The sequence below is a fragment of the Crocuta crocuta genome, unplaced genomic scaffold, assembly GCF_008692635.1.
Source record: "Crocuta crocuta isolate KB4526 unplaced genomic scaffold, BGI_CrCroc_1.0 scaffold517, whole genome shotgun sequence".
Lineage (NCBI taxonomy): Eukaryota > Metazoa > Chordata > Mammalia > Carnivora > Hyaenidae > Crocuta > Crocuta crocuta.
The window spans coordinates 1503022-1528093 of NW_027529607.1; the positions used below are offsets into that span (position 1 = coordinate 1503022).

The following is a 25072-nucleotide window of genomic DNA, read 5'->3' on the forward strand; positions in this document are numbered from 1 at the left end:
ACTATATGATACTTATTTCTATTTCAATATTTTATATTTTTTTCAGAATTTCTTTTACTTTTATGTCAGCACCAAATGCTATCCTAATGCCTTTTATTCTTGCTCCTATTGTTTTATGTTGTTGTCATTTCTCCCTGAATCCTTGTGAAGAGTTTTCAGTTTTCCACCATTATATTAATTCCATTTTTCACTGTCTGAATTCTGTTCTTTTTATTTCCAGTGTAGCCATCACTCTTGTTTTTATTTTAGGGGCATGGAGGAAGTCTTTGTAATTATTTTTATCCTACTCTTCGTTCCATTGCATAAATGCTATTTGGTCACCTTGAATGTGTCCAGTAGCAAATAGACTTAATTCATTTAAATATCATTCTCTCTTGGGATTTCAATTTGTGCTTTTAGTCTGAACTTTCCTACTTAAATCTTCTTCCTTTCTTTTTTTTTTTTTTTTTTACATAAAAATGGTGCACAATTGTAAAACATTTTCAATTTTCTGTAATATATACACCTATTTCCTATACCTATTTTTCTTCTAACTCTTCAGGAAAATGCCTTTTATCCCTTTTTTTCTGCTATCTATGTGTGAATGATTACTTTCTCCTTTATCACAGAACAAGGAGCTTTTAACCTTGAGATATTGTGTATCATCATATAGGATACCTATGTTGTCATGGACCCATTTTATTACCCACATTTGTGGTGGTGGGATAATATTTTCAGATGTTCACATAAAAGCAGTCTGATATGTATAGCTTTTCTTTCCTAACATCTGGCAAATATCTAGTTTATGTAGATTTGCCATTGTGAGACAAAATTTAATCCCAGCTCCTTCACCTGTCTCATAAAAAAGTACTTCATATATAGGACATAGAAAATGTGCTTGCTTTATATCATCCTGGCTTGCTTAAACATTTTTGATTTTTGAAAATCACACTGTACCTCACTTTGTAATGTAAACTTTAATGTCTCCTCATCAAATCCCACTGGTTTTACCTAGGAATTTAATCATTACACCTTAAAAGTCCTGTAGAAAAAACGGTTTTCAGAGTTTACATTTAAGAGTTCAGCGTCTTTCTATCATCTTTGTGCAGGGGCCACACTAATCTGTGTTTTGTTCCAACTCAAGTACATGTGCTGCCCAAGGAGCAAAAGAGTTCATTGTCCTTTCGACTTAAGTGGCAGAGTCCGAGCCTGGGGTTTAAGGGACTAAGGACAAAGGGATAATCGTTTCACCTAATTCCTTTTTGGGTAACTTACCTTCTTTTTCATCACCATAGCAAGAGATGTGTTCAATTACTTATTTTTCAGCTCTACTTATTTCAATACATATTACAGTTAGTGAAAATATCTCCCAGATACAGGGAATCATTTACTAGTCCTTTTCAAAGACACCATAAAGAAATTTTATATTTTTCTTTGAATTCTATTTCCTTTATTGAGATTTTGAAAAAGGTTGTGTCAGGGCTGACAGTTACATGTCATGCTAAAAGTACAATCCTGCAGACTGATTTTATATTGAAATCGTAACACCATTTAGAGTAAAATCTTAAGCATGGGAGATATTCTCTGAATGGATATTTAGAACCTCTCTCCCTTTGAATTCTCTCATGTTTGATTTTCAGATCAGGCACTGGTAATCAACAGTTGTAGTGAATACCCAATCTGAGACTCACGTTGCATAGAGAGTGATAGAAATAGATCAAGACTGTCAGAAAGAAAAAGAGAAAGTGACAAAGATGAATACTAAGGATAATTTACTTGGATATATACACTATTTATTCTAAAATAATAAGAGTAGATAGAGGGAACAAAGCTGTCTTGCTCTACCTATCTCCAGGTACAGATCGTATTAACCATGCTCCAGTGTAAGACTCTAACCACAGGCAAAAGTTAAAACAGTTAAAATCTACTTAAAATACAAAAGCAAAAACTTGGTCAGTATATTTTTCTCTTGGAAGTTTGTTTTTTTTTTCTGCTTCATAAATCCTTAGCAACATACATCACACATAATTTAAAATGGATTTCTATGACATACCAGCAAGCAGATTTTTGTCTGCTGTGTCCTAGCTATACAGAAATTTCTCACTCGAGGGAAAATATATTTTTGCTCTTATTATTTAAAAAAACATAAAACCAGAACTACATGAGATTTTCACATAGGAGATACATGTAATTGAAAACCTAAGGCCCTGAATGTTTTTTTCAATAATAAGGTTTTTGATGTAATTATCAGTGGTATATTGCTGAAAGAATGTAAGTTTATACAGATGCAGATTTTTTTCTTTGTGTCTGCTATGTCCTATCAGGATTAATAAGAGATCACATAGTGTTGGTAGTATTTTGATAAAAAAGCCTCACATTGCACATTTTGATTTGCTTTTAGAATTGGACATGATGTCAGTTTTTGTTTCTTTTTTAAATAAGTTTACCTTTAAAACACAATTCTTCATTATGACCATTAATGAATCTAATAATTTTATGATTATTGCTTTACGTGGTCAATAGCACTATTGGTTCAACCCAGGTTTGTACCTGTGCAAGTCTTACAGGCTTCCCAATATTCATCCAGGTGCTCATAAAAGACCAAACCAAATAAAACCATTAATGTGTTTCAATGATGAGCAACATCAAAGGGGAAAAGCATGGGATTCTTGACTCTTGTTTAATGAGGTCTAGAAGAAACTAACAAATATATACATATATAAATACTAATATACATACATACATACACACACAAACACACCTGTTATTGAAGATAGACATATCCACTTTAAAAATGTATATTTCTTGATTCAGATTGTGATAGAATTAGTCACATTATTATTTTCATAGGTATATATATGCACACACACATGCACATAAACAATGAGGTTCTAGAGGTTTTATGTAACTATTGACTTTTTAAAATCACATTTTGAAATTGTAGTTCTTTTTATTTTGGAAACATTAAGTCATAGTTGTATAAGTTAAAATTATTCTTAAAATGAGTAAATAAAAATTCATTTGATGAACTAGATTAACATTCTTATTTTAAGTAAATAATGATTTGTTCTTAGTATCATGGCCATTGATTGCTGTTTTCAGTTAATAATGATCGTTACAATGGATAATGTCAATAGCTACAATATTTGTGACATATATGATTATCAGTTAACAAAGGTATTCTAAAATATTGGTCAGAATAAAGCCAAAAAATATTTATTTTTTTAAGAAAACATTTTGGTACTTTATTTTATAACCTTAATTGTATAATTAGATTCTTAAAATCTATTGAACAGATTTACTATAACACCAATAACACTATGATTGTGATCATTTCTATTTCATGTTAAAAATGTTTGCTTAATCTTAATCTTTAAATTATTTAAAATACTGAGAATATTTTATTTGTTAAATGTTTAAATTTAGGGTGGCTGCTAAACAACTAATTTTTATAAATTTTCTTTTTCTTTAATTGTGTAATGTTTATTTATTTTTGAGAGAGACAGACAATGAGAGCCAGGGAGGGACAGAGAGAGAGGGAGACACAGAATCTGGAACAGGCTCTGGGCTCTGAGCTGTCAGCACAGAGCCCCATGAGGGGCCAGAACCCACTAAGGATGAGATCATGATCTGAGCTGAAGTCATACATTTAAGAGACTGTGCCACCCAAGTGTTCCATGATTTATGTAGATTTTTCTAAATGAGATAAACTAATAAGTTAAGGTAATTTATACTTCATAACCATGTAACACTGTTGTATTCATAATTGAATGATTTCAAATGAATACTTTTTAAATATTTATTTATTTTTGAGACAGAGAGAGACAGAGCATGAGCAGGGGAGGGGCACAATGAGAGAGGGAGACACAGAATCCAAGGCAGGCTCAGAGCCTGACCCGGGGCTTGAACTCACAGACCATGAGACCATGTCCTGAGCCAGTCAACTGTTTGATCGATTGAGCCACCCAGGTACCCCTCAAATGAATAGTTTTAAATGCCCCACAGTTGGAATCAATAAAAGAGCAAAGGTTTGTATTTTTGCAACTACTCTAAGTTATCTTAAGTTAGATGAATTCTTAAATTACAATTAGTGTGAATATTTCAATGAAGCTATCATTAGACTACTTTTGATAATTTCCTACTGGTCAAATATATAAATGAAACTTGTTTTTTCTTTTACTTAACAAAATTCTCTGCTCACAATCATCAAACCAGTTCCCATATGTAAACACTCCCTTTGTGTTTATAATACCTTTTAGGATTTTGTTCATCTCACCTTGGCCTATTTCAAAACCTTCATAAACCCCAATTATACTCTAAAGAAAAATTTGGGAACAAAATACACAAGAACAAAATTAATAAGTAACTATTTAATTTTTCCTGTGCTATTCATACTCTTTGATTTCACTCTACCTTTTCGTGCTTTAGAAGTATAAAAAAACCTAATTGAGATCATTTAGAAAATTTAACAGAGCTTTAATACATCTATTGAATTCTCCAGCATGTTTATACCAATCAAGTTAGAACTTAAATAGTTTATTTCCCTATTCCTATGGATTAACTAAATTGTAGCTTTATGTTAAATGACTGGCTTGTTATATGGGGAATATTTTTACTTTCGGTGAAAGTTTTATTAAACTATCACCAAAAGTATTACTCATTAAAATTTTATAAGACAAAAGATTAATCTGCTTTGTTTCCAAGTCGTAAATTTCAAATAATTGTCCTCAATAAACTTATGATAAACTTGTTGCCAGATGTTTTTATCTACAGATTAGCTTTGTTTCTAATACATAATTGCCTCTCTCAAGAATCTTAGCAAAGAGCATCTCTGTTTTCAATTTGCTATTACTTTGATTAACAATCTTTATTTTTGATCTTTAAAAAATTTATGACATAATTTAGGAATGTATTTTAAAAGGAAGACAATGATACATATTTTAACAATATACATATCTCCCTTCTTGTAATAAGCAATACCAGGAATTTGGGGGCACTTTATCTTTTAGCTATTATGAATTAAAAACTGAGTGATATCTCTTTGAGATGATGCCTATTTTTGCTTATTCTTTATTGCTCTATTTATTACTTACATTTTTGCCCTTATTTAAAGGGAAAATAGTTTAGACATTAAGATCAAATTATAAGATAAAGTAGCTTCATACTTCAAAACAACACCATTTGATATTCCACTTTGATCTCCAATGTCTTTAAAGATCATTTCAATAGCAGCTCAGACTGGTTAAGCCCTTTTCACACCCTCTAGCTGATTCTAGCATAGATTTTTGTTTGTTTGTTTTTCTTTGTATGCTTGTATATTATGACCTCATAATGTCTTAATAAAATCATTTTGCATTCATAAACACACTTTTATTAGGTTGTAGGTATATAGTAGCTATGCTGAGCAGGTAAAATCAATAATATTACTGGATACATATGTAAAACTGAAAGACAGGTGCAGTGCAGTCTTGGGAGAGAGACAGAGACAGAGACAGAGATAAAGACAGAGAAAGGAAGGAGAAATGGAGGAGAGGGGAAGTGGATATTAAGAAGAGAAAGAGTTGTTCAAAGTATATAAAATCAATAGATGTTGAATCGAACCTGAACATCTTGAAATGTGAAAATCCATGCTGGTAAAACATAAGCAATATGTTATGTTGTCAACGTAACTACATTATAGAGATAAATTTATTCAATATTTTTTGTCTAACTTTGAGAGAAAGACAGATTCATCTTACATTTCCCTATGAACATTGTAACTTTTTGCCTTTTGAAACCTTAGCAACCTTAGTGCCTGTGTTCAACAGAGAATTTACATTGCAGGAGCTAACTTTTTTTTTTTTTTGAAAGTTGAAACTTGAATATATTTCTTTTGAATGAGGTGGTTTGAGAATATTAAGATAATTTCTTAATAATTATTTCATTTACTCTGGTGATTCTATGATATAGAAATATCCCACCCTAATATATTTTATTGACTTAACCTGATCACACACATAATTCAAATATTTATATTGGTGTAATATATTTGTTTTATAATACTTGCAAGTGAAATTAAATGTATGGAACAGAAAAAAATAATTATCAGTTTTTAAAGAATTCTTAACTACTCTTAATAATAAGTATTATAAGGAGCACCTGGGTGGTTCAGTCAGTTAAGCATCTGACTTCAGCTCAGGTCATGATCTCACAGTTTGTAGTTTCAAACCCCACATCAGGCTCTGTGCTGACAGCTCAGAGCCTGGAGTCTGCTTCACATTCTGTGTCTCCACTTCTCTCTGCCCCTTCCCTGCTCATGCTCCATCTCTCTCTTTCTCAGTAATAAATAAATGCTAAAAAATTTAAAAAATAATATTATGAAATCATGAGTTCTCAATGAAATTTTACCCAGAAAGTTATTGTTCATTCTACAGAAAGTGAGCAAAAACTATCAAACTATATCATTGTGAGTCAAAATCTAAAAAAGAAATTTATGTGATTATTAAAATAAAATTTAAGAATTGAACAACTTATAGTCCTCAAATATTATATGGATAAATAGATTGCATTTGAAAGTTTAAAATGATATATTGCTTGTGTGTTTGATAGACTTTGGAAGAAAAGTAATCAAATAATCATGACAATTATGAAAATTATAGAAATAGTAATAATAATAATAATAATAATGTTGATAAAGTATTTGGCCAGTTTGTAATAGGTGAATAACACACACAGAAATGAGCACACATATTTGCTTCCTTAAAAGTCAAGGCTATTTGATTTTATTAGTCAGATGGCAATGGGAGAACCAAAGATGACCTTCATACGTGTTAGAACTTTAGTTTTATGGGAATCTGGAATTCAAATTATGCGCAGAAATGTGAGTAGAACTTAGGAGAATATAACATTCTCAAGACCACAGGAATATCAAGTATATGCTAAGTTGGTTTAGCTATTTGACTAAACCTTCAGTAAATCATTAACTTTCAAATGTTAAGTCCATTCTGTTATAAAACAGAGATAGAACCACTATTCCCTACCAGTTATTTTCTTTTTGATTAAAATTAATATACAGTGAAAGCATAAAGACTAGAAAGCCCTCCTGAGATTGAAAGAATAATTATCCAAAAGATCATGGTTGGAATATTCTTCAGTGCTATAAAGAAGCGAGTTATCAAGCCATGAAAAGACATTGAGGAATCCTAAATGCATATTACTAAATGAAAGAAGCCAATCTGGAAAGGCTACATAATGTACAATTACAATTATGTGTGACATTTTATGAAAGGCAATAAAAATAACACTGGTTGCCAGAGGCGTTGGGAGAAGTGAAAAGGTAGGGCACAGGGGATTTTTAGGGCCATGAAACAACTCTGTAGGATACTGTAATGGTGGACATATGTGATTATACATTTACTCAAGCCTGTAGAATGTCTGAGACCAAAAATGGGCTTTAATGTAACCAGTGGACTTTGGGTGATAATGATGTGTCAACATAGGTTCATTGGTTGTAACAGATACACCACTCTAGGACTTATGTTCCTAGGTGGGGAGGCTGAGTATGTGTGGGGTCAAGAGTATACGAGAAATCCCTGTACCTTCTGCACAATTTTGCTATGAACCTAAAACGGCTCTAAAGAACAAAGTCTATTTTTAAAAAAATTTAGAAGAACATGGTAATCTCAAGAAGGAATATACAACACCAATATGCTGCTACTCTGAAAAAGACTGATAGCGCTGTTAAAAAAACAAAAAACAAAAAACAAAAAACTGAGCTAAAAAGCAATAACCTAGTAAGAGAAAGGGGAAAACCACCATCATGGTTGTTTTTCCCCTTTTCTATCTTATGTATTAGGTGTGAAATTACTGTTTAGAAAGCACTAGATAAAAAAATATATATAAGGATAGATAGATAGATAGATGCAAACTTAGTTTTTTCTCTACTTTAATTATATATTTGTACTATTTTATTATTTGCAATGCTGTTTTATATGCATGGTTATAAATTTGGGTTTTCTAAAATCTAATTAGAAAGATTTCTTGTACTGAGGAAGCAGAGTAATGGGCTGAGAGTCAGAAGACAGAATTATACTTCCAGCTCCTTTGTTAGTAACTAAGTTTGTCTGGCCTTGACTATATTACTCAACGTTTTTGAGTAGATTTTTTTCATTGTTTCACAATGTTTGCAGAACCAAGCTATGCCATGAGTTTTACCATGTTATTATGAGAATCGCAAATAGATACAAGGTTGATATGTATGTATGTAAATGTATAACTGTATATATGCAAGGTTTTAGTTACTATAATTAGGTTTTGCAAGTAGCTTTGCTGCTCTGGTGGCTTAATTGCATTCATTATATCTGGGCACTTACTGCAATCTACTTCTTCCACATAGGGCTGGGCTGGACATACATTCAGCAATATGTCCAGGGTGAGCTCTTCAAATTTCATAAAAATGTCAACACTATAGTTGGTTCAGTTAATGATCTCAGCTTGTGAATTTGTTTTAATCAGAAACAAAATGTATTCACTTCAGATTTATACTTTGAAATCCATTCATTCATTAATGAATATTCAATGAGTGTCTATTATATGCAAACTAACATGTTAATCCCTGAGATACATCAGAAGACAATGTAAACAGAGTTCTGATCTCCAGCTAATAATTGTATTCAATAATATGTGTTGCTGGAAATACACTTTGCAAAAATTACATTTTTTCTCAGTGTAATTTGTATTTCTTTAATTTTTAGTGAGCTGATCATCTTTTTGTGTTTCATCATTTTTGTATATCTTCTTACATTTTGTGTTAACAGTCTTTTCCAATTTCTGTAGGATCATTTGTCTTTATCTTGTTTTTTAGGAGTTCTTTGTTGTTTGTGATTATGTACCTTTTTTTATATACCCAAACTTGTCTGTTGTTCATTTATTGATTTTGAGTATTGAGTAGACGATGAGAATCTATAGGTTTCATTCACTAGTTAATCGACTAGTTCATGTAGAAGAAGGATTTTCTATTTAAAGAAAGGGGAAATAGAGAAGGGAGGAAGGGAAGAGAATTGGAGAAGTTTGTTATGTGCTCTATTCTTGTATTTTCTTTGTGGACAAAATCACTAGGAAAGTATCCTCATGAAAGTATCCTGCATGATGTGAAGGATGCACCCATGAGAATTTCTCTTTAATTTAGGGCCTGATTCTGGAAATAAGAAATGGAAAACATTTTCTTTTCTGGATTTTTAAATATTACACAATTAAAAACTGGCCTGGGATGCAAAATCGGGACTATTTAAATCCATAGTGAAAGGTCTCAACAATATGCAAGGCAGTTTCCTGAATTATATCACAGTTTTACTCTAATTGAGAGTTAAGCAACAGGAATTATTGGAAATACCAAATATGTGAGAATTGATAATAAAATTATTACATTACACATTGGCTCAATTAAATATCTTTTTTTTTTTCAGTTCTAGTTATGTTATTTGTTATGTAGTGAAGAATTAACTCTATCTTAAGATAGATTTGGCCTTTGTTCTCAAGGTGGTCCTTAGGCAATCCGAATATCCTTTCAATTGGGAGTGACTTTGTTGCCTGGGGACTTTGGCCAACAACAGTTTAACAACATTGTTTCATGATGGGTGTGTTGGACCACTTGGTATCAGTTCTGCCTACAGAATACACTGAAGAATAATAGTTTTATGCTGACCTCAGCAGGGGCCAGAGAATAAAATTCAGCCACCAGGGGAGTATGTGATTGAGGCCAATAGTCAGTATGTACTGTTACATATTAACGCTGGGAAAGTAGCTTGTATGTAACTCCATGAGTTGAGAATACTGGAAGCCCCATGTTTGGAGCCTTGTCCTGGACTCTGCCCTATGCACTTCTTCCTTTGGCTGAATACAAGTGGGGTTCTTTCTTCATGATAAGCCACAAATGTAATGTAGCCACAAATATAATCACCTTAAATGAATTCTGTGAGATTTTCTAGTGACTTGTCAAACACAAAGGTAGCTACTATGTAAACCCCATCCCTCTAACATGCAGTTGCAGTCTGAAAAGAGGGCAGCTTGGGGATCTTGGGTGGCTCAGTTGGTTGGGTATCTGACTTCGGCTCAGGTCATGATCTCATCAGTTAGAGCCCTGCATCTGGCTCTGGGCTGACAGCTTAGAGCCTGGAGCCTGCTTCAGATTCTGTGTCTTTCTCTCTCTCTCTGTTCTTACCCCACTCATGCTCTCTGTCTTTCTCTCTCTCTCAAAAATAAACATTAAAGAGAGAGAGAGAGAGAAAGAGAGGGGGAGAGAGAGAGAGGGAGAGAGAGAGAGAGTGAGCAGTTTTGTGTGGACTCTTTAGTCTAAACCCTGTAGTTGCCCTAAAATTTTGTGCTTGGCCATACCATTTGCAAGTGTTTATAGAAAGGTCTCTAACATATTATATTGTCAATTGAAAAGGTGCTTAAAAGTTAAACACAACAGCAAATAAAAACAAGAAAAATATTTGAAAGTGCCCTCTAACAGTTCTATTCAAATAGTTTATCAAAGGTATATCCCATTTTGAGCTATGTAACCAGTGCTGAGTCAGAAGAGCAAAAGTGAAATTGTGGGGAAAAAAATAGCAACTGTATTTTCCAAATCGTACCTGGCAAGAAAACTGAGAAATTCACATCTGTTTCTGGGAATTAATATTCCCTTATCACAGAAGAGAACCACCTTAGGTTATTTGTTATAGCTGCCATAAAAGAAAATATCAAAGTAAAACAGAAGTCTAATTTTATATTTTGAACCCTCTGAGAATAGACTCCAAGTGGCTGTAAGTCTCAAAACACTAAAGAATGTATTCACTTAAAATGTATGAAAAATAAGGATAGACACTTTTGATCAAAAGTTAAGTGGCATTACTATTGTTGGGGCTTAGTACAAAATAAATCCTTACAAATCAAAACTTATTGCAATGGTGTTTATTAAATGTATTCATTTTTTCCCATTGTGTTATGTACCAGAAACTTTTAAAAAAATTAATTTACATTAAATATTTCTATTATATGAAACACCACATATATTTGTTTTATGGTGCAAGAAAAAAAGATGCACATACTTCACAAATTGTTAAGCATCACTGAGATTAGATGGAATTAAACCCATAAAAGAGCTATTTATCTTAAATAATATTCTACATTAAACGAAGATAACATGGTTTCTTTTATCTTAGTAAAGAACACTTTAGAGAATCCTGAATAAAAACAATGCCAAGTTACTGTGTATTAGTAATAGAATAAATATACAAGATGTGAATTCCATAAACACTGCCTCCGGAACCAGGAGATGACCGCTTTGTTAACTTCCACATCAGGTGACTGTTTACTGTGCTCCAAGAAAGTACTAATAGTTCTCCAGATACCTCACCAGGGCATTCTCAGAACAGCCTCCTTTAAAATAAACAGCAGCCAACATCTACAGTTGCTAATAAAAACTATATTCTGTTTCAAATACAGTTTAGAATGGTATTTTAGTTTGCTATGGCAGTATCATTTTCACAGGGGTCACACCTGAGAAAGAAAACTCATTGAGTGTGATTTGAACAGTTAGGGGAGCTCTATTGCTTCTTTTGTATATGTACATATTTCCTTCTCTTTCAAAAGAAATACTCATTTTAAGAAATACTAGTAGTAGGAATATAATGATGGCAATATTCAAAATTAAAATACTGTGTTAACAAGACTTAATAAGCTTTAATTTATTACAGTGTAATATTATGTAATTTTGAGAACATATGTGAAAAAAAACAATGCCCAGTACTTGATAGTCATAATTTCAGGTGACTTATTTAAAATGTTTAATTGACATTGAAACCTGATTTCTTTCCACATAGTGATGACTCTGACTATTCATTGCTATTGAGTAATCAACATTTTAACACTGTAAAAATATCAAAGACTAAAAACATGCTAAGGTAACATAGATTAGAACATTTAATTAAAAATTGCACAGAATTAATTTTCTATAGTTTCAAAATAACTAAAGGATTAGCATCTTCTCTTTCATATCATATATATCAATTTTATTTAAATTTCATTTTTACTTGAAGTATGTGTGATTGTATACAATTTAAAATAGACAAGAAAAAATAGTAAATAAAGAAAATCCATTCTGAAACCCACTGATCAAAAATAGCCATGGTCTAAATCTAGAGTGTTTTATAAAAAATTTTCCCCAGTGGTCTTGTAATTTGGTTTTGTTTTCTCTGTCTCTGTCTCTCTCTGGGTCTCTATTCTGGACTCAGAATAGCATTTAAAAGTTCAGTATGATGTTTCTAATTATAATATAAATTGGACAAATCAAAACATATTGCTCAAGAAGCTTTATTTCAGATATTGCAGTGTATTTTGTATCATCGCATATACTTCTATGGAATAGGTATTACTAATGTTCCTCAGTGTGGATTAAAAATAGTTTAATGTGGTTTTTACAATGATGTGCTGCATGTCATCTGTTGGATCTTCTAAAAATGACACCGTGAAGATCTCTGAACGATGGGTTTCAATAGAAATACAGGGAATCAAGAGGCTTAGAAAGTCAATATCCCATCCCCAGTTGTGTGATTTCTCAGCATGGTTGAAATATGTAATATTTTAGTTGCATCTCTTTTAAAATTATTATTATCCCCCCATTCTTACAATCGGCCTGTGGCCTATCATTTACACTAAAAAATGTAACTGAGTTTTTTCTTTTAAATTTTGTATATATAATACACAAGACTTAAAGGGTTGAAATTATTTGTAAGTCTGTAATATATTGAAAATGTAGTATATATGTCAAATATTTAAAAAGCATCAATTTACATGACAAAACATATAGGAACATTTGTAGATCACATGTGTATCTTAATGTTCATATATTAGCATATGCAAATTTTCTAAGTGCTTTAATTTAAAATTATGTAATTGAATTTAAATCATGGAACACGTTTATTGACAGTACTACTTAGGCAAAGCTGTTGTTGATGTACTAAACTGTTCACAGAAAATCAACAAATATGTGTCATTTTCAACTTTTTAAGCGATTATATTAACATAATAAAACACATGTAAATAAGGTAGACACTGTCATAAGAATGCATTGCTAGATTCAGTAGAATCTATATTTTGACTTTTTCCATGTAAAAAGTGACACTTTGTAGCATACAAAGTGAGTGAGTTTTTATTCTTAATTATACAGAAAGTTCAAAATTAAATATTATGTTAAAAATTTTAAAGGGAATTTCATATTCCTAAACTGGGATCTCATTTATTAGAAGCTATATGCTGGAATTATCTTATAAAAGAATTCCAGTCAGAGAAGAGCTAGCATTACCCGTAGGAATGGAAATCAACTAGGAAAGTTGACTCACTAATTATTTAGCAGACTTGAATGAATCAGTATCCAAAAGGATTACTGCCCAAAAGCCTGCCCTGGGGTTGAAACAGGTGTTGTTTCATCAGAGTTCAGTATTGCTGCTATTTCAAGGAGGAATTCAAAAAGACAACCCTGGGAAAGAAAATCCCATCTATGTGACATGAAAAGCATGACTCCTAAACTAGATTGTATGCTTTCTCACTCTCAGTCATTTCCTAGGCTTCTTTCTGTCTCAAATAGATCCCTTACCAATTCCAAAGCAGCTGGCATAATTCTTCTCCTGAAAATGGCAATGGCACCCTCGCAGCAAATCGCAGGCACACAGGTGTTTGAAGGGATCCAAGATATAGCTAGACAGAAGCCAAATTTCGGGTAGAATCACCCATAAAGGTTATAACTATGAGGCCAAAAATTGCCTACTAATCTTCCTTCCGAAGGTTTATGGCTCAAGGCTGCACTTAAGAACCTTCCTCCTTATAGTGAGTCACCATTAAGTTCCTCTGCAACTGTCTGGGAGATTGTTTTGGTTGGAATTAGAGTGGTATAATGACGGCATTGCTGATTACCTCTGTGTGTAACACCTGCAAGTTCTTCAGTCCTTATTATCTCTCAAACAGTTTCAGTGACTTTGAATACTTTGCTCAGTGAGTAGAAGTAAGCAGGGCAGTCTATTCTTCATGATGTTAATTATTATAAATCGTCAATCCCTTTTGACAGCAGCTATTTTCTGTGGACAAGAGGTGATATAGAAACTTTGCTCTGAAGAACGAAAAGAAGCTTCTGGTCTTGAGGACCATTTCCTCATTTGCACTACAGATGAAACATGTCAAGGAAAGGTAGTATTTTGTCCCCGTGTTTGTTTAAATAACCATATACTTCCAAATTAGCCCATACGTGCTTCCTTGTCCACTTGATGCGCTGTTTGGCCTTTTAGCAAATGAATTACAACACACGTACACTGCTCTTCAGAGAAAGCAGTTTATATGAAGATTGGCATAAAGTTAAATCAGAAGGACCTGTTGTCTGTGGTGTAGAATAATGAATCAGGGGACTCTCCTGGGCATTAACTCTGCTCCCTCTAAGAATCCCAATGTTTCTTCATGCTTGTAAATAACTGTGACCAAATGGAAGGTGCGCCACATTTTCCTTGCTTTTTGTATCCAACTTTATAATCTCCTGTCATTTTGTTTTTAAGTATTTAATCACATAGGCGATTCTACCCATATCAGTGTCCCTGCTTCTGAACTATTAAAGAATTTTTGGCTAATCCCAGATGGGGAAAGTGATACTGCACTTTGGTAGTAGACACTTTGTATCACAGATGGGAATTTGATATAATTAGTTTTAGATGCATCCTAATCTGTAGAAGTAAGTGGGCTAAGTATCAGCCCATGAACTAAAATCTTGACATGATTCTTGTAAAACACATTGCATTCTGGACACATCCAGGTGTGTGAAAAAGGGACCCCATGCAAGATCTTAGCTCTTAGGTTGTTCACTACAGGGACGCCTTTGATGGAAATCAATATTATCCAAGAAGAGCAGGCAGTTATGATGGCAAAATTTGAGAAAGGAGGCACATCGTACATTTACATGAATCATGCTCCAGCAACAAACCTCTCATATTTTTTAATTTTAATTCATAAAATACATTTTATTTCAGTTAGGAAGCCAGTATTATCTCCCTCATATAACAAGAATAATACTGTGGCTAAAAACCTAAATCAGATTTCCCAATAAAAAGATGGGGGCCAGTCTCATTCCAAAGTACACAAGAATAGTTGAAGATACCAACATTCTAACAGCCCAGTTTTATTAAAAAAAAAAAAAAAGAACTTAGGGGGAAATCTTAAGTAACTGATCACAGTAGTTGGCTGCAGTTAAGGGCTTCCAGAGAGTCTTCACATACTTGTGCTAGCCCTCATCCGATCTTTAGAAGAGCTGTTAGGCTTCGCATTAAAGCCATTAATCTCAGTACTCCTGTCTCCAAGTAGTTGCATGAGCAATTGGGGAACGCTTAGCATGCATGCTAAGGTAGATCCCTGGCCCAAATGAAAGCAGGCTTTGATATATTAATTAAAGATTTTTATGACTCCTAAACTATACCGTGACTTTTTTTTGTGAAACCCTTGAAGCAAAATTAGAAGGCATATTTGGTCTCATGTTTATATCTTTTCTAAAATATTCTACTGAAATTATATTTCTGGGCTAACTATAGCTGAAGGTTTGCCTTAAACATTAGTGTATCAGTCATGTTCATATGAACTGCTGCTGTTCTTAAAATAAAACTCACTTCAGTTACTTTGAAATTGGACAGTACTTTATCAGAGATGGAAAGACAAAAAAGAAGGCAACAACTGGAGTTCTGGGAAACAGTCTAGAACACTGAGGTAGAGAACAACGAGCAGGCATATCACCTTATATTTGGTGTGAAATATGATAATATCTAAGGTGCTGGTGTATATGAAAACTTTGGTCCTAATGGAGAATGAATCCATGCCAGCTATTCTCCCGGTTTCTCCCTTCTGCTCTTCCACAAATATTACTGTGCCCTCTATTACAAATATATGGGATTGTAAGATATACCACAGGCATTACAAATATAAATGAATTATTTCCTGTTAATAAAGTTGAAGAGGAAAATTTACGTAAGCACAGACTTTGAGTTAGTCTTAAAGGGTGTGAAAAACTTCTGTAGCAAATACTGTTACGCAGATATGGGTATTTTAGAACTCTCTAAGCACATTTATTTTTAATTAAAAACACATAATGTTTTCATTAAGTGCATACAGCAAACAATTTATAGTGTTTTAGGGAAGGCTATGTACCATTTTTTCTCGATGTTTTCCTCAGTAAGAAAAAAAAAATTTAAAACGCACCTTGGCTCAAAACTGCCTTCATAATGACAATATAAATAATGTGTTCTGAATCATAATCAAGTACAGTCAAGCTTTATTCAATAACCCAAACAACTAATTATATGCCATGCTAGATAAATCAGTGTAAATATAACAGAAGCTAGAAACAGCTGGGTAGATGTCTAGGGATTTTGAAGCTTTCTTTTTTTGTAGATAAAGTCAGCGTACCATGGACACTTTAACTTTTTTTTGAAGGATTGGAGAATCTTGGAAAAATCTCTTCATGAGATATCTTAAATACAATAGGTTACTTGATGATTATATAGTCATATAAATTCATGACATAGAAATTAAGAAAATAAAGACAAATCTTAAAAAATAATCAGCATTGGGAGCAAGAAAGCTACTATAAGCATTATGTTTCTTACTGTGGGTTACTTCTGTCCCATATAATGACAGTTTATTATTTTATTTGTCACCAATTATATAAATGTTTCTTTTCTTTAATCTTTCTCTTGTTTCTTGATCATGGTCTCTACTGGAAAACTTGGCTCATGGCTTATTAACCCTGTATGCAGAGCTCTGAAAGTCTTATTTGGACATTTCTCCTTAACTACCAGAAAAATAACATTAATAGAATTAATTACTCTCCAGTTTTGAAACATTCTTCTTCCTTGGATTGAATTAATTTTTCTAAGTTTCATTTTCACTTCCTGATTCTATTCTACAGGCCCAGAATGGAATAATCAAATCTCTTGGTGTCATGAGTTAATGATCAAGAAGGCTTAGGTATAGAAAATACAAGTTTTGGTTTAAAGTGAGGGTATGATAGACAAGAGAGAAATTGTGCCAAAACTCAGAATGCATGCTTCACTCAGAGGGTTGGGAATCTCGTTCCATTTATTATTGGATAGCTCAGCAATGTAAGCTCAGCACTACTAGATCTATTTTTAAGCCAAATAGAATAGTAGATTTTAAAGGAAATCCTCTTAAAAACATTGTCAGTTAAATTAATTTTAAAAATATATTTAAAATGGGACAATATTTTTCAATTTAAAAATAAAACTTGGGATGCCTGGGTGGCTGTCGGTTTAGCATCCAACTCTTGATTTCAGTGCAGGTCATGATCCCACAGTTCATGGGATTGAGCCCTGATGACAGTGTGGAGCCTGCCTGGGATTCTGTCTCAGTCACTCTCTCTGTGCCTCACCTGATCCCTCTCTCTCACTCAGAAATAAATAAATAAACATCAAAAAACATCAATCAATAAATAAATGTCTTTTTATTTAATTTTAATTTTATTTTCCAGATTAAGTTTTATTCTATTTCTATATTATGAGACCTATTGATTTTATATTGTGTACTAGTATAGAGTCATTTTAATGTTTATTTATTTAAGTGGGGCGGGAAGGCGCAGAGAGAGAGGGAGATGCAGAATCCGAAGCAGGGTCTGAGCTGTCAACAGAGAACCCATGAGGGGCTCAAACCCACAAACCATGAGATCATGACCCGAGCCAAAGTCTGACGCTCAACTGACTGAGCCACCCAGGTGCTCCTATATAATCATTTTTTGAGCTTTCCATAGACACACGGAAATAAAACGTATTTTACTACTGGAGTATATTGTCAATGAATATTCAAAAGATTGATTATGTTGCTTACATTTTCTACAGTCTTATTTAATTTAATCTAAATTTTATCTACTTCACTAGTCTTATGCTGAAAATGGTACGTTAATGGTATCTTCTGTGTTTTTTCTTTTATATAAGTGTTTTCCATGTTATTTGATACTATATATCCAGAATGGTTTTATTTTCATTGTGGAATGTGCCTTTTAATATTAACTTCTTTATCTTGGTTAAAACTTTGGGACTCATATTCTACTTTGGTATTAAGACGTCAAGGCTGTTGTTTCAATGTTTTGCTGACTGATAAATACCTGTCTATTCCTTTACTTTTATTAGTTTTTTTCAGTGACGAATTTAAATTGGATTTTTGATTAGAACATAAAGTTGAATTTGCTTTATGAATAAATTTGAGAAAGTATTTTTTATAGGCAAATAAAGTGCATTCACATTTATTGACCTGTTTTGTTTCGTCTCAAGTCTGACATACTGTCTAATGTAATTACTATGAGAATTATATTTACTAGGTATCTTTCACCGTTTGATATGTCCTTCAATTCTTTAAAAATATTTTTACTGTTTAGGATAGTTTGTATTTTTATTTTAGGGGTTACCTTTGTGTTCACATTTTTTTAAAGTGTTATCATTTATGTTGATTTTATATTATATTTTTAACTAGCATTTATTACACATAAATCAATAATCTTATTCTAATTTCTTCTTTTTCTGTCCATTCTCTGCCAGTTTTCCAGTTGCAGCTTTCTACTCTGTTAGACTACATAATGGTTACATATAATTGTTTAACCCATGACTCCACTCTTATAGTCTCAGTTCAACAATTAAACACATAAAAGGATCAATGTCATTCTTTTTGCCAAGGTTTTCACAATCATCTTCTGGTTGGATGAAATTCACCCTCAACTGGATTCCTTAGGAAGAAGATAATGCTATTCTTCAATGTTCTTCAATATTCAACATTGTTTTTTATGTCTTTGAGACTTAAAGGACAGCTTAGCTGGATAGAGTCCTTATTCCATTCATTTTTCCCTTAATTTCTTGAAAATACTACCCTACTGTCATGATACTTTGTCCTTTCAAAACATAGAATAAAAGTTGGAAGTCTTCACTGTTGAATCTCTGGAAAGGAAATGTTTTAGTGTTACTGGTTTTATCTGTTTCTCTCAAATTCCTTACTTCTTCCTATCAATTTCTTCATTCTTAATCTCTCTGTTCCTTATTTCTATCCTGTGTAAAATGGGAATAATAATTGTATCAACTTCACTGGGTCAATATAATTATAAATGAGATTATGCATGGAAACTGATCTGTAAATGTCAAGGATATATGAACTCAGTACATGTTCGTTATTAGTGATAATATAATCACATACATATTTCAACAATTAACTATGATTCATTAGGAATAACAACCTATAGCTTGAAGCATGTATCTGAGCATTTCAACTTTCTTCATTGTAGGTTTAACAAACATAGCCTTTTCAAATCAGGACAATTCAGGTAAGAAAAAAAATAATGTATTATAAAAAACTGGCACTGTGGTCTAACAGAGAGGTGCACCATGAGATGTTCAAGGGCATAGATTTTATTTTGTAGTGTATTAATTTTCATGGTGACACAGAAAATAAATCTAAGGTTGCAAAAGATGATTCCTATTACAAAACAGCTGTAACTACTGTCATTTACTAGGTCACAAATTTAGTTTAAACATCTTGATCATTTCATTGGTGACAGAAGATAAAAAATAACATAAAATTTTTACTCTGAAATCAATCTATACATATCTATAAATAAAATTTTATTTTATGTGTAGCCAGTGAATACATTTTCATCTTCTCAAACTATATATGAACAGTGGTCATATATTTATGAACATTTTTATAAAAATTTAATAAGATAATTTAAAAAGTATTCTTTCAATCTAAATTGGTTGAAAACTGTTATACAGGCAATATTCATAGCAAATGGATCTAATTCACTTTAGATAGCTAAACAGCTGCTTTTGTATGATGGAACAAAAGGTATATAAGTACCTATTTTAAGTTCATTCTAATTTGATTGACTTATGACATTATTTCCTCCTACAAATTTTAACTCTTGCTTATCTACTTCCTTTATGGTTTAACACATTTTATGTAATAACATTCATTCATATTCCTGTTTAATAACAAATTGCAATGTATTACTTGCTAACAATTGAGCAGATCTTGAAGTAGACAGTCAGGTAGTATTTTGTAGATCAATTTGGTTATTGTAGGAGCCAGTGCAGCTGATATACAGGTTTTTAATTAATTAATTAATTTTTTCCCCACAGTAGAAATAAATTTTATTTATTTGCTTATTTTTCCCCGCAGATATCTATTCAGGATTGAAAATAAAAATATTCTTTACTTGAAGTGGTGACGATAAAGACATTGAAATTTCTTCCCTTTTTAACTAGATTAATTGAATTTTGTACAAACTCTGAAAAAAATTTTCCAAGCCAGGTGCAGCCATGAGGTCAAGAATATAGCTGTTAATGATCATTCTCAAGGACAAAATTTTATGTGGGCAGTTCAGTGCTTTTCTGCCTAACATCAGGTCATGAAAGAGCACAGAAAGATTGGTTCATCGATGAGAGAAGTAGCCGCTAAATCTTAAATCAGCATATGTTGAAGCGACTGACCCTCTCTTTCCCCATAACTACTTCACTGCCTACATTCTCCTCAGATCTTCCCCACTGCTAACTACCTCTCTCCACACCACCCATAACTTGTGAGGAACAAAAGGAAATAAATGCCACCAAAAGGCACTTAACAAAAAAGATTTTACTTTTAAGTAATCTCTATACCCAATGTGGGGCTTGAGCTCACAATCCTGTGATCAAGAATCACACGCTCTAGTGACGGAGTCAGCCAGGAGCCCCCAAAAGTTACTTTTTATGTCTTTTTTCCCCTCTACTCTGGGAAAAACTGAGTAAGATGTTATCACTGGGTGATGCTTGTATTTCTGATCATCAGAATATCTAGTAATAAGAGACACCAGTGCTTTTTTTTTTTTATAAAACCACGAAGATAGTGGTGATACTGGCTCTTTCTTAAGCCCATGTGTTCATTCACACGCACACACACACAAACACACACACACACACACACTGCACAAATTATTCTTACTTATTATATGTAAGTATAAATATCCCAGGCCAGTTGCAAGCCCATACTTGCCCTTTGGACTAGTTTTCATAACCATGTGATTTAGAATACTCAGCACCTACAATACATCAGACAGTAGCCATGTTCTTCTGGGGGGGAGGGGATGCCATGCCATTATGGGTTAAATTATTTCTCCCCCAAATTCATATGTTGCAGTCCTAATCCCCAGTACCTCATAGTAGGAGCTTATTTGAAGAGCTGATCCTTTGAAGCAGTCCTTAGTTACGATGAGGTTAGTTATGATGATACAGAGTGGACCCCTAATCCAATGCAACCTATGTCCTTAAAAAAAGCACGGCACGTGAGGAGGAGATATACATTGAGGGAAAACCATGGAAGAGACATGGGTGCTGGAGGAAGATGGTCATTTACAAGTCAGGGGGAGAGGGCTGAAACACTCCTTCCTTTTCAGCCCTTAGAAGCAATCGATCCTGCCAACGCCTGGATCTTGGACTTCTAGCTTCCATACTGTGAGGCATACATTTCTGTTGTTTATACCACCCAACTTGTGGTACTTTGTCAGGGCAGCCTTAGAGGACTAATCAAGTGTCAGACCCCACCTTTCTCTGGCTTATATTTGAACACAGTAATTTGATCTATTCTGCAGTCCGGTCATTTCAATTATTCTCCACATGCTCTGCCACCACCCTAAACAGAGTCCTTATTGTATTTCTCATGAATACTATGACCTGTTACTGGTTTGTTCCCATCTATTTTTGCATGCATACAAATTTTCTAAGATTTTAAACTGACCTTTTAAAAGTTCAACTCCTATTAAATTATGTTCCTGATTAAAGTTTCTTTTTTTCTCCAGTAAATGTTTACTGTCTTCAGGTCCAAATTCAAAAGTCATGGTTGTCAAGGATGGCTTTGAAGTGAACACCGCTACCTACCTCTCCAGCACCACCTCTTATCACTTTCCCCTTGATTTCTTCGTTTCAGTGACTCTTGCCTTTCTTCAGTTCCCCAGGTGTGTTAAAATCTCTCTTCAGCATATTTAAATATTTCACTGGTTTTTTATCAAAAAAGTTTGAGACAATGGTGTTTATTGGATACTCATGCACTTTTCTATGTCATTAAATCCAGGAGCCCATGTCTGCATCATTGATCAACTTACCCATAGCATCTAGAAAAGTGTGACATAAGGCAGTATCTGTGTATTTTTTTTATCACTTTTTAAAAATGTTTTTTGATGTTTATTTTTGAGAGAGAGAGAAATAATGCAAGCAAGGAAGGGGCATAGAGAGTGGGAGACACAGAATCCAAAGCAAGCTCCAGGTTCCAAGCTGTTGGCACAGAGCCTGACTATCATGAGATTATGACCTGAGCCAAAGTTGGATACTCAACCGATGAGACACCCAGGTGCCCCCAAACCCTGTACTAATCAAATTATTTACTTAATTAAATGACTGGATAAATGAATTTGAACAAAGACTCCCAGAAATTTGGTCCCTAAACCTGAAGAGCCAGGACAATAAAATTGTTGCAGTATCTGTCATTCCTTTAAAGAAGTTACCCATTCCTAGGCACCTGTTTCCATTTCAGCACCCTGTCTTGATATTTCTGACCAATCATTTTTCAGTTTCTTCTAAATAATTGCAATGCTTTTGTTTAGCTCATAGCTATCTTCAAGCCACATTACATGTAATGGTGAGGAACTCAAGCTTTGGCATCATAAGGTGTGAGTCCAACTATAAGCTCTGGCATTTATGGCGTGAGGTATGTTGGGAAAAGTAGTTATTGGAAACAGTGATGATAGTACCACTTTTTTCATAAATACAGTGAAACTCCTTTTGTTTTTTTGGAATTTTTTTTTGACACAGTCCCTCTTTTAACTGTCGTCCTAGGATCCCGTTAAACATAGTATAAACCCAGAATTTCAAAATTTTCATGAATTAAAAAAATATTAATAGCAGCATTAAAATAGCCAGTGTGGACATGGGATACCTCACTTTTTCCACTTTCCACTATAGTTTTGTCTAATAGTATTCAATAAGCATCCGAATATGGTTTCATATTAACTAGTATTTATATCCATAGGATGTATATAGTTAAAGCATCCTCACCCTTTTCCAGATAAAGAGAACTAACACCTTTCTTTCAAGAACAGTGGGCTGAGTGTTTACCAAAAATGAACTGTGCTTATAAGAAAATGCTTAGAAGCTTACCTCTTGCTGTCTTGAGTGATGCAGGGGGAAGCGGTCCGTGCTGCCGGTCCTCGGGGAACCAACCAATGGTACTGTATATCCTGCTGCTAAGCCTCATAGCTGACCTCAAACTATCATGTGGAGAAATGTGAAGCTTTACAGGTTAAAAGCTCATGAAATATTAGAAAGGCTAAGAGGTCTTCCATCAATGGAAGGAGAAGCCTCACGACTTACTACTGTGTTTGGTCATTTATTGAATAGTAAACCTACTACTGTTTACTCATTCTGCTATTTGACAAGGGATACTTCTTAATTGTTAAGTTAAAATCCTTTCAGGAGCAATGGGCTCTAAAAACAAATCAAATAGGAAGTTCATGCTTGATTAACAATAAATTACAGAGCTTCTGTTCTTCAGGAAATTTAGGATGGACGAATAATTTCCACAAAAACATTTGTAGACATTTGACATCTCTTGAGGGAGTTGTGGTGATATTATTGACCCGTGATATTGAGGAGAAAAATCTGAGAAGAAACAGTTACCTTTTTAACACTGTGCTTAAAATGGTGATCAAACTCACTCAGAAGCAAGATGTGCATGTACAAATCACTCTGTGAAGTGTAACTTGACATTTAAATTAAAAACGCCGTTCTTCAAAATTAATTTTACTTACTTTAATCCCAAGTTTTCTTGTGCAACTAAGTAAAGGTAAGAGGTAATCTTAATGCGTTGGCTTCATTAGCAGGAGGAAAAAAAGATTGTAAACGGGTAAGTAATGTCAGTTTTACAGCAGTGCCTTTCAAACAAAGAATAATTCCAATCCTCAGTTGATACTTCATCCAACTTATGGATTCACAGTCTGATTCTCCATTTTTGATGTTTGATCATTGATAGCTTTCCAGTTATATGCTTCCCAGTTTCTCTGTTGTTCCACATTTGGCAAAAGGCTAAAAAGGCCCACATACTCCCTCCCCTGCCCTAACTTCATACAATGGGTATCCCTGTCAGTCTCTGTCCATACCCCCACCTTATAACCAGAATACAAACCAGAGCCACGCCACCTCTCCCTTTGCTCCCGTCATTTNAAAGGAAACGTTCTGAATGCTATTAGACATTTACGTAAAGATTAATTTTTTGTTTTCACTGATATTACAAATAACAGGTCTGTAGAATTACTTTGGTAAAAGCAATATTACTACAAAATTAGAAAGTTATGAGTCATGTACTAGTCACAGTTTTACAGAGAAAGACAGCCAAGAGGTTGTGTATCTACAAGGAGATTTATTATAAAGAGCTGGTTCACATGGTTACAGAAATTAGGGAGTCCAAATCTGCAGGGCTAATCTGTGGGCAGGTAGGCTGGAGACCCAGAAATGTCATTGTGTGATAAGTCCAAAGGCAGCCTGCTGGAGAATTCCCTCTTGCAGGTCTTTGTTCTTTCTGTTCAGGCCTTCAAACGATTGGATGAGGCCAACCCACATTATTAAGAGCCATCTACTTTGCCCAAAATACCCATTCAAATGTTAATATCATCCAAAAAGACACTCTCCAAGTTCACATATAAAATTAACCATTGCAGAGTGGAAATATAATTGGCATTGTTTTGTTTTAAGACTGATTCTTTTAAGTGATTCATTATCACATTTTTAAAAATGTTTTATTTATTTCTGAGAGAGAGAGGCACAGTGTGAGCAGGGGAGGGTCCGAGAGAGAGGGAGATACAGAATCTGAAGCAGCCACCAGGCTCTGAGCTAGCTGTCAGCACAGAGCCCGACACAGGGCTCAAACCCATGAACCCTGAGATCATGACCTGAGCCGAAGTCAGATGCCTAACTGACTGAGCCACCCAGGTGCCCCTAATTGGCATTGTTTGTAGCACATATATAAATTG

The 25072-nt window shown here is 33.7% G+C and overlaps 1 protein-coding gene across 1 annotated transcript; it reads left to right on the plus strand.

Annotated features, from left to right (window-relative positions):
- Positions 1 to 3099: 3099 nt before the first annotated feature.
- Positions 3100 to 22707, plus strand: LOC144229822 (uncharacterized). The gene is made up of 5 exons (XM_077761934.1): positions 3100 to 3156; positions 5551 to 5612; positions 19307 to 19345; positions 21851 to 22006; positions 22652 to 22707. Exons 1-5 carry the CDS (start codon positions 3100 to 3102, stop codon positions 22656 to 22658), a joined length of 321 nt encoding a protein of 106 aa, XP_077618060.1. The 3' UTR covers positions 22659 to 22707.
- Positions 22708 to 25072: the final 2365 nt, after the last annotated feature.

Bases quoted from the DNA above. Each gene is read 5' to 3' on its own strand.
- LOC144229822 (XM_077761934.1), top strand. From the start codon at position 3,100: ATGGATAATGTCAATAGCTACAATATTTGTGACATATATGATTATCAG. The intron at 3,157-5,550 runs GTATTCTAAAAT...AGTTGTTCAAAG, and splicing joins ATGATTATCAGTTAACAAAG to TATATAAAATCAATAGATGT. The intron at 19,346-21,850 runs GTAAGAAAAAAA...TTTTTTCTCCAG, and splicing joins TTCAAATCAGGACAATTCAG to TAAATGTTTACTGTCTTCAG.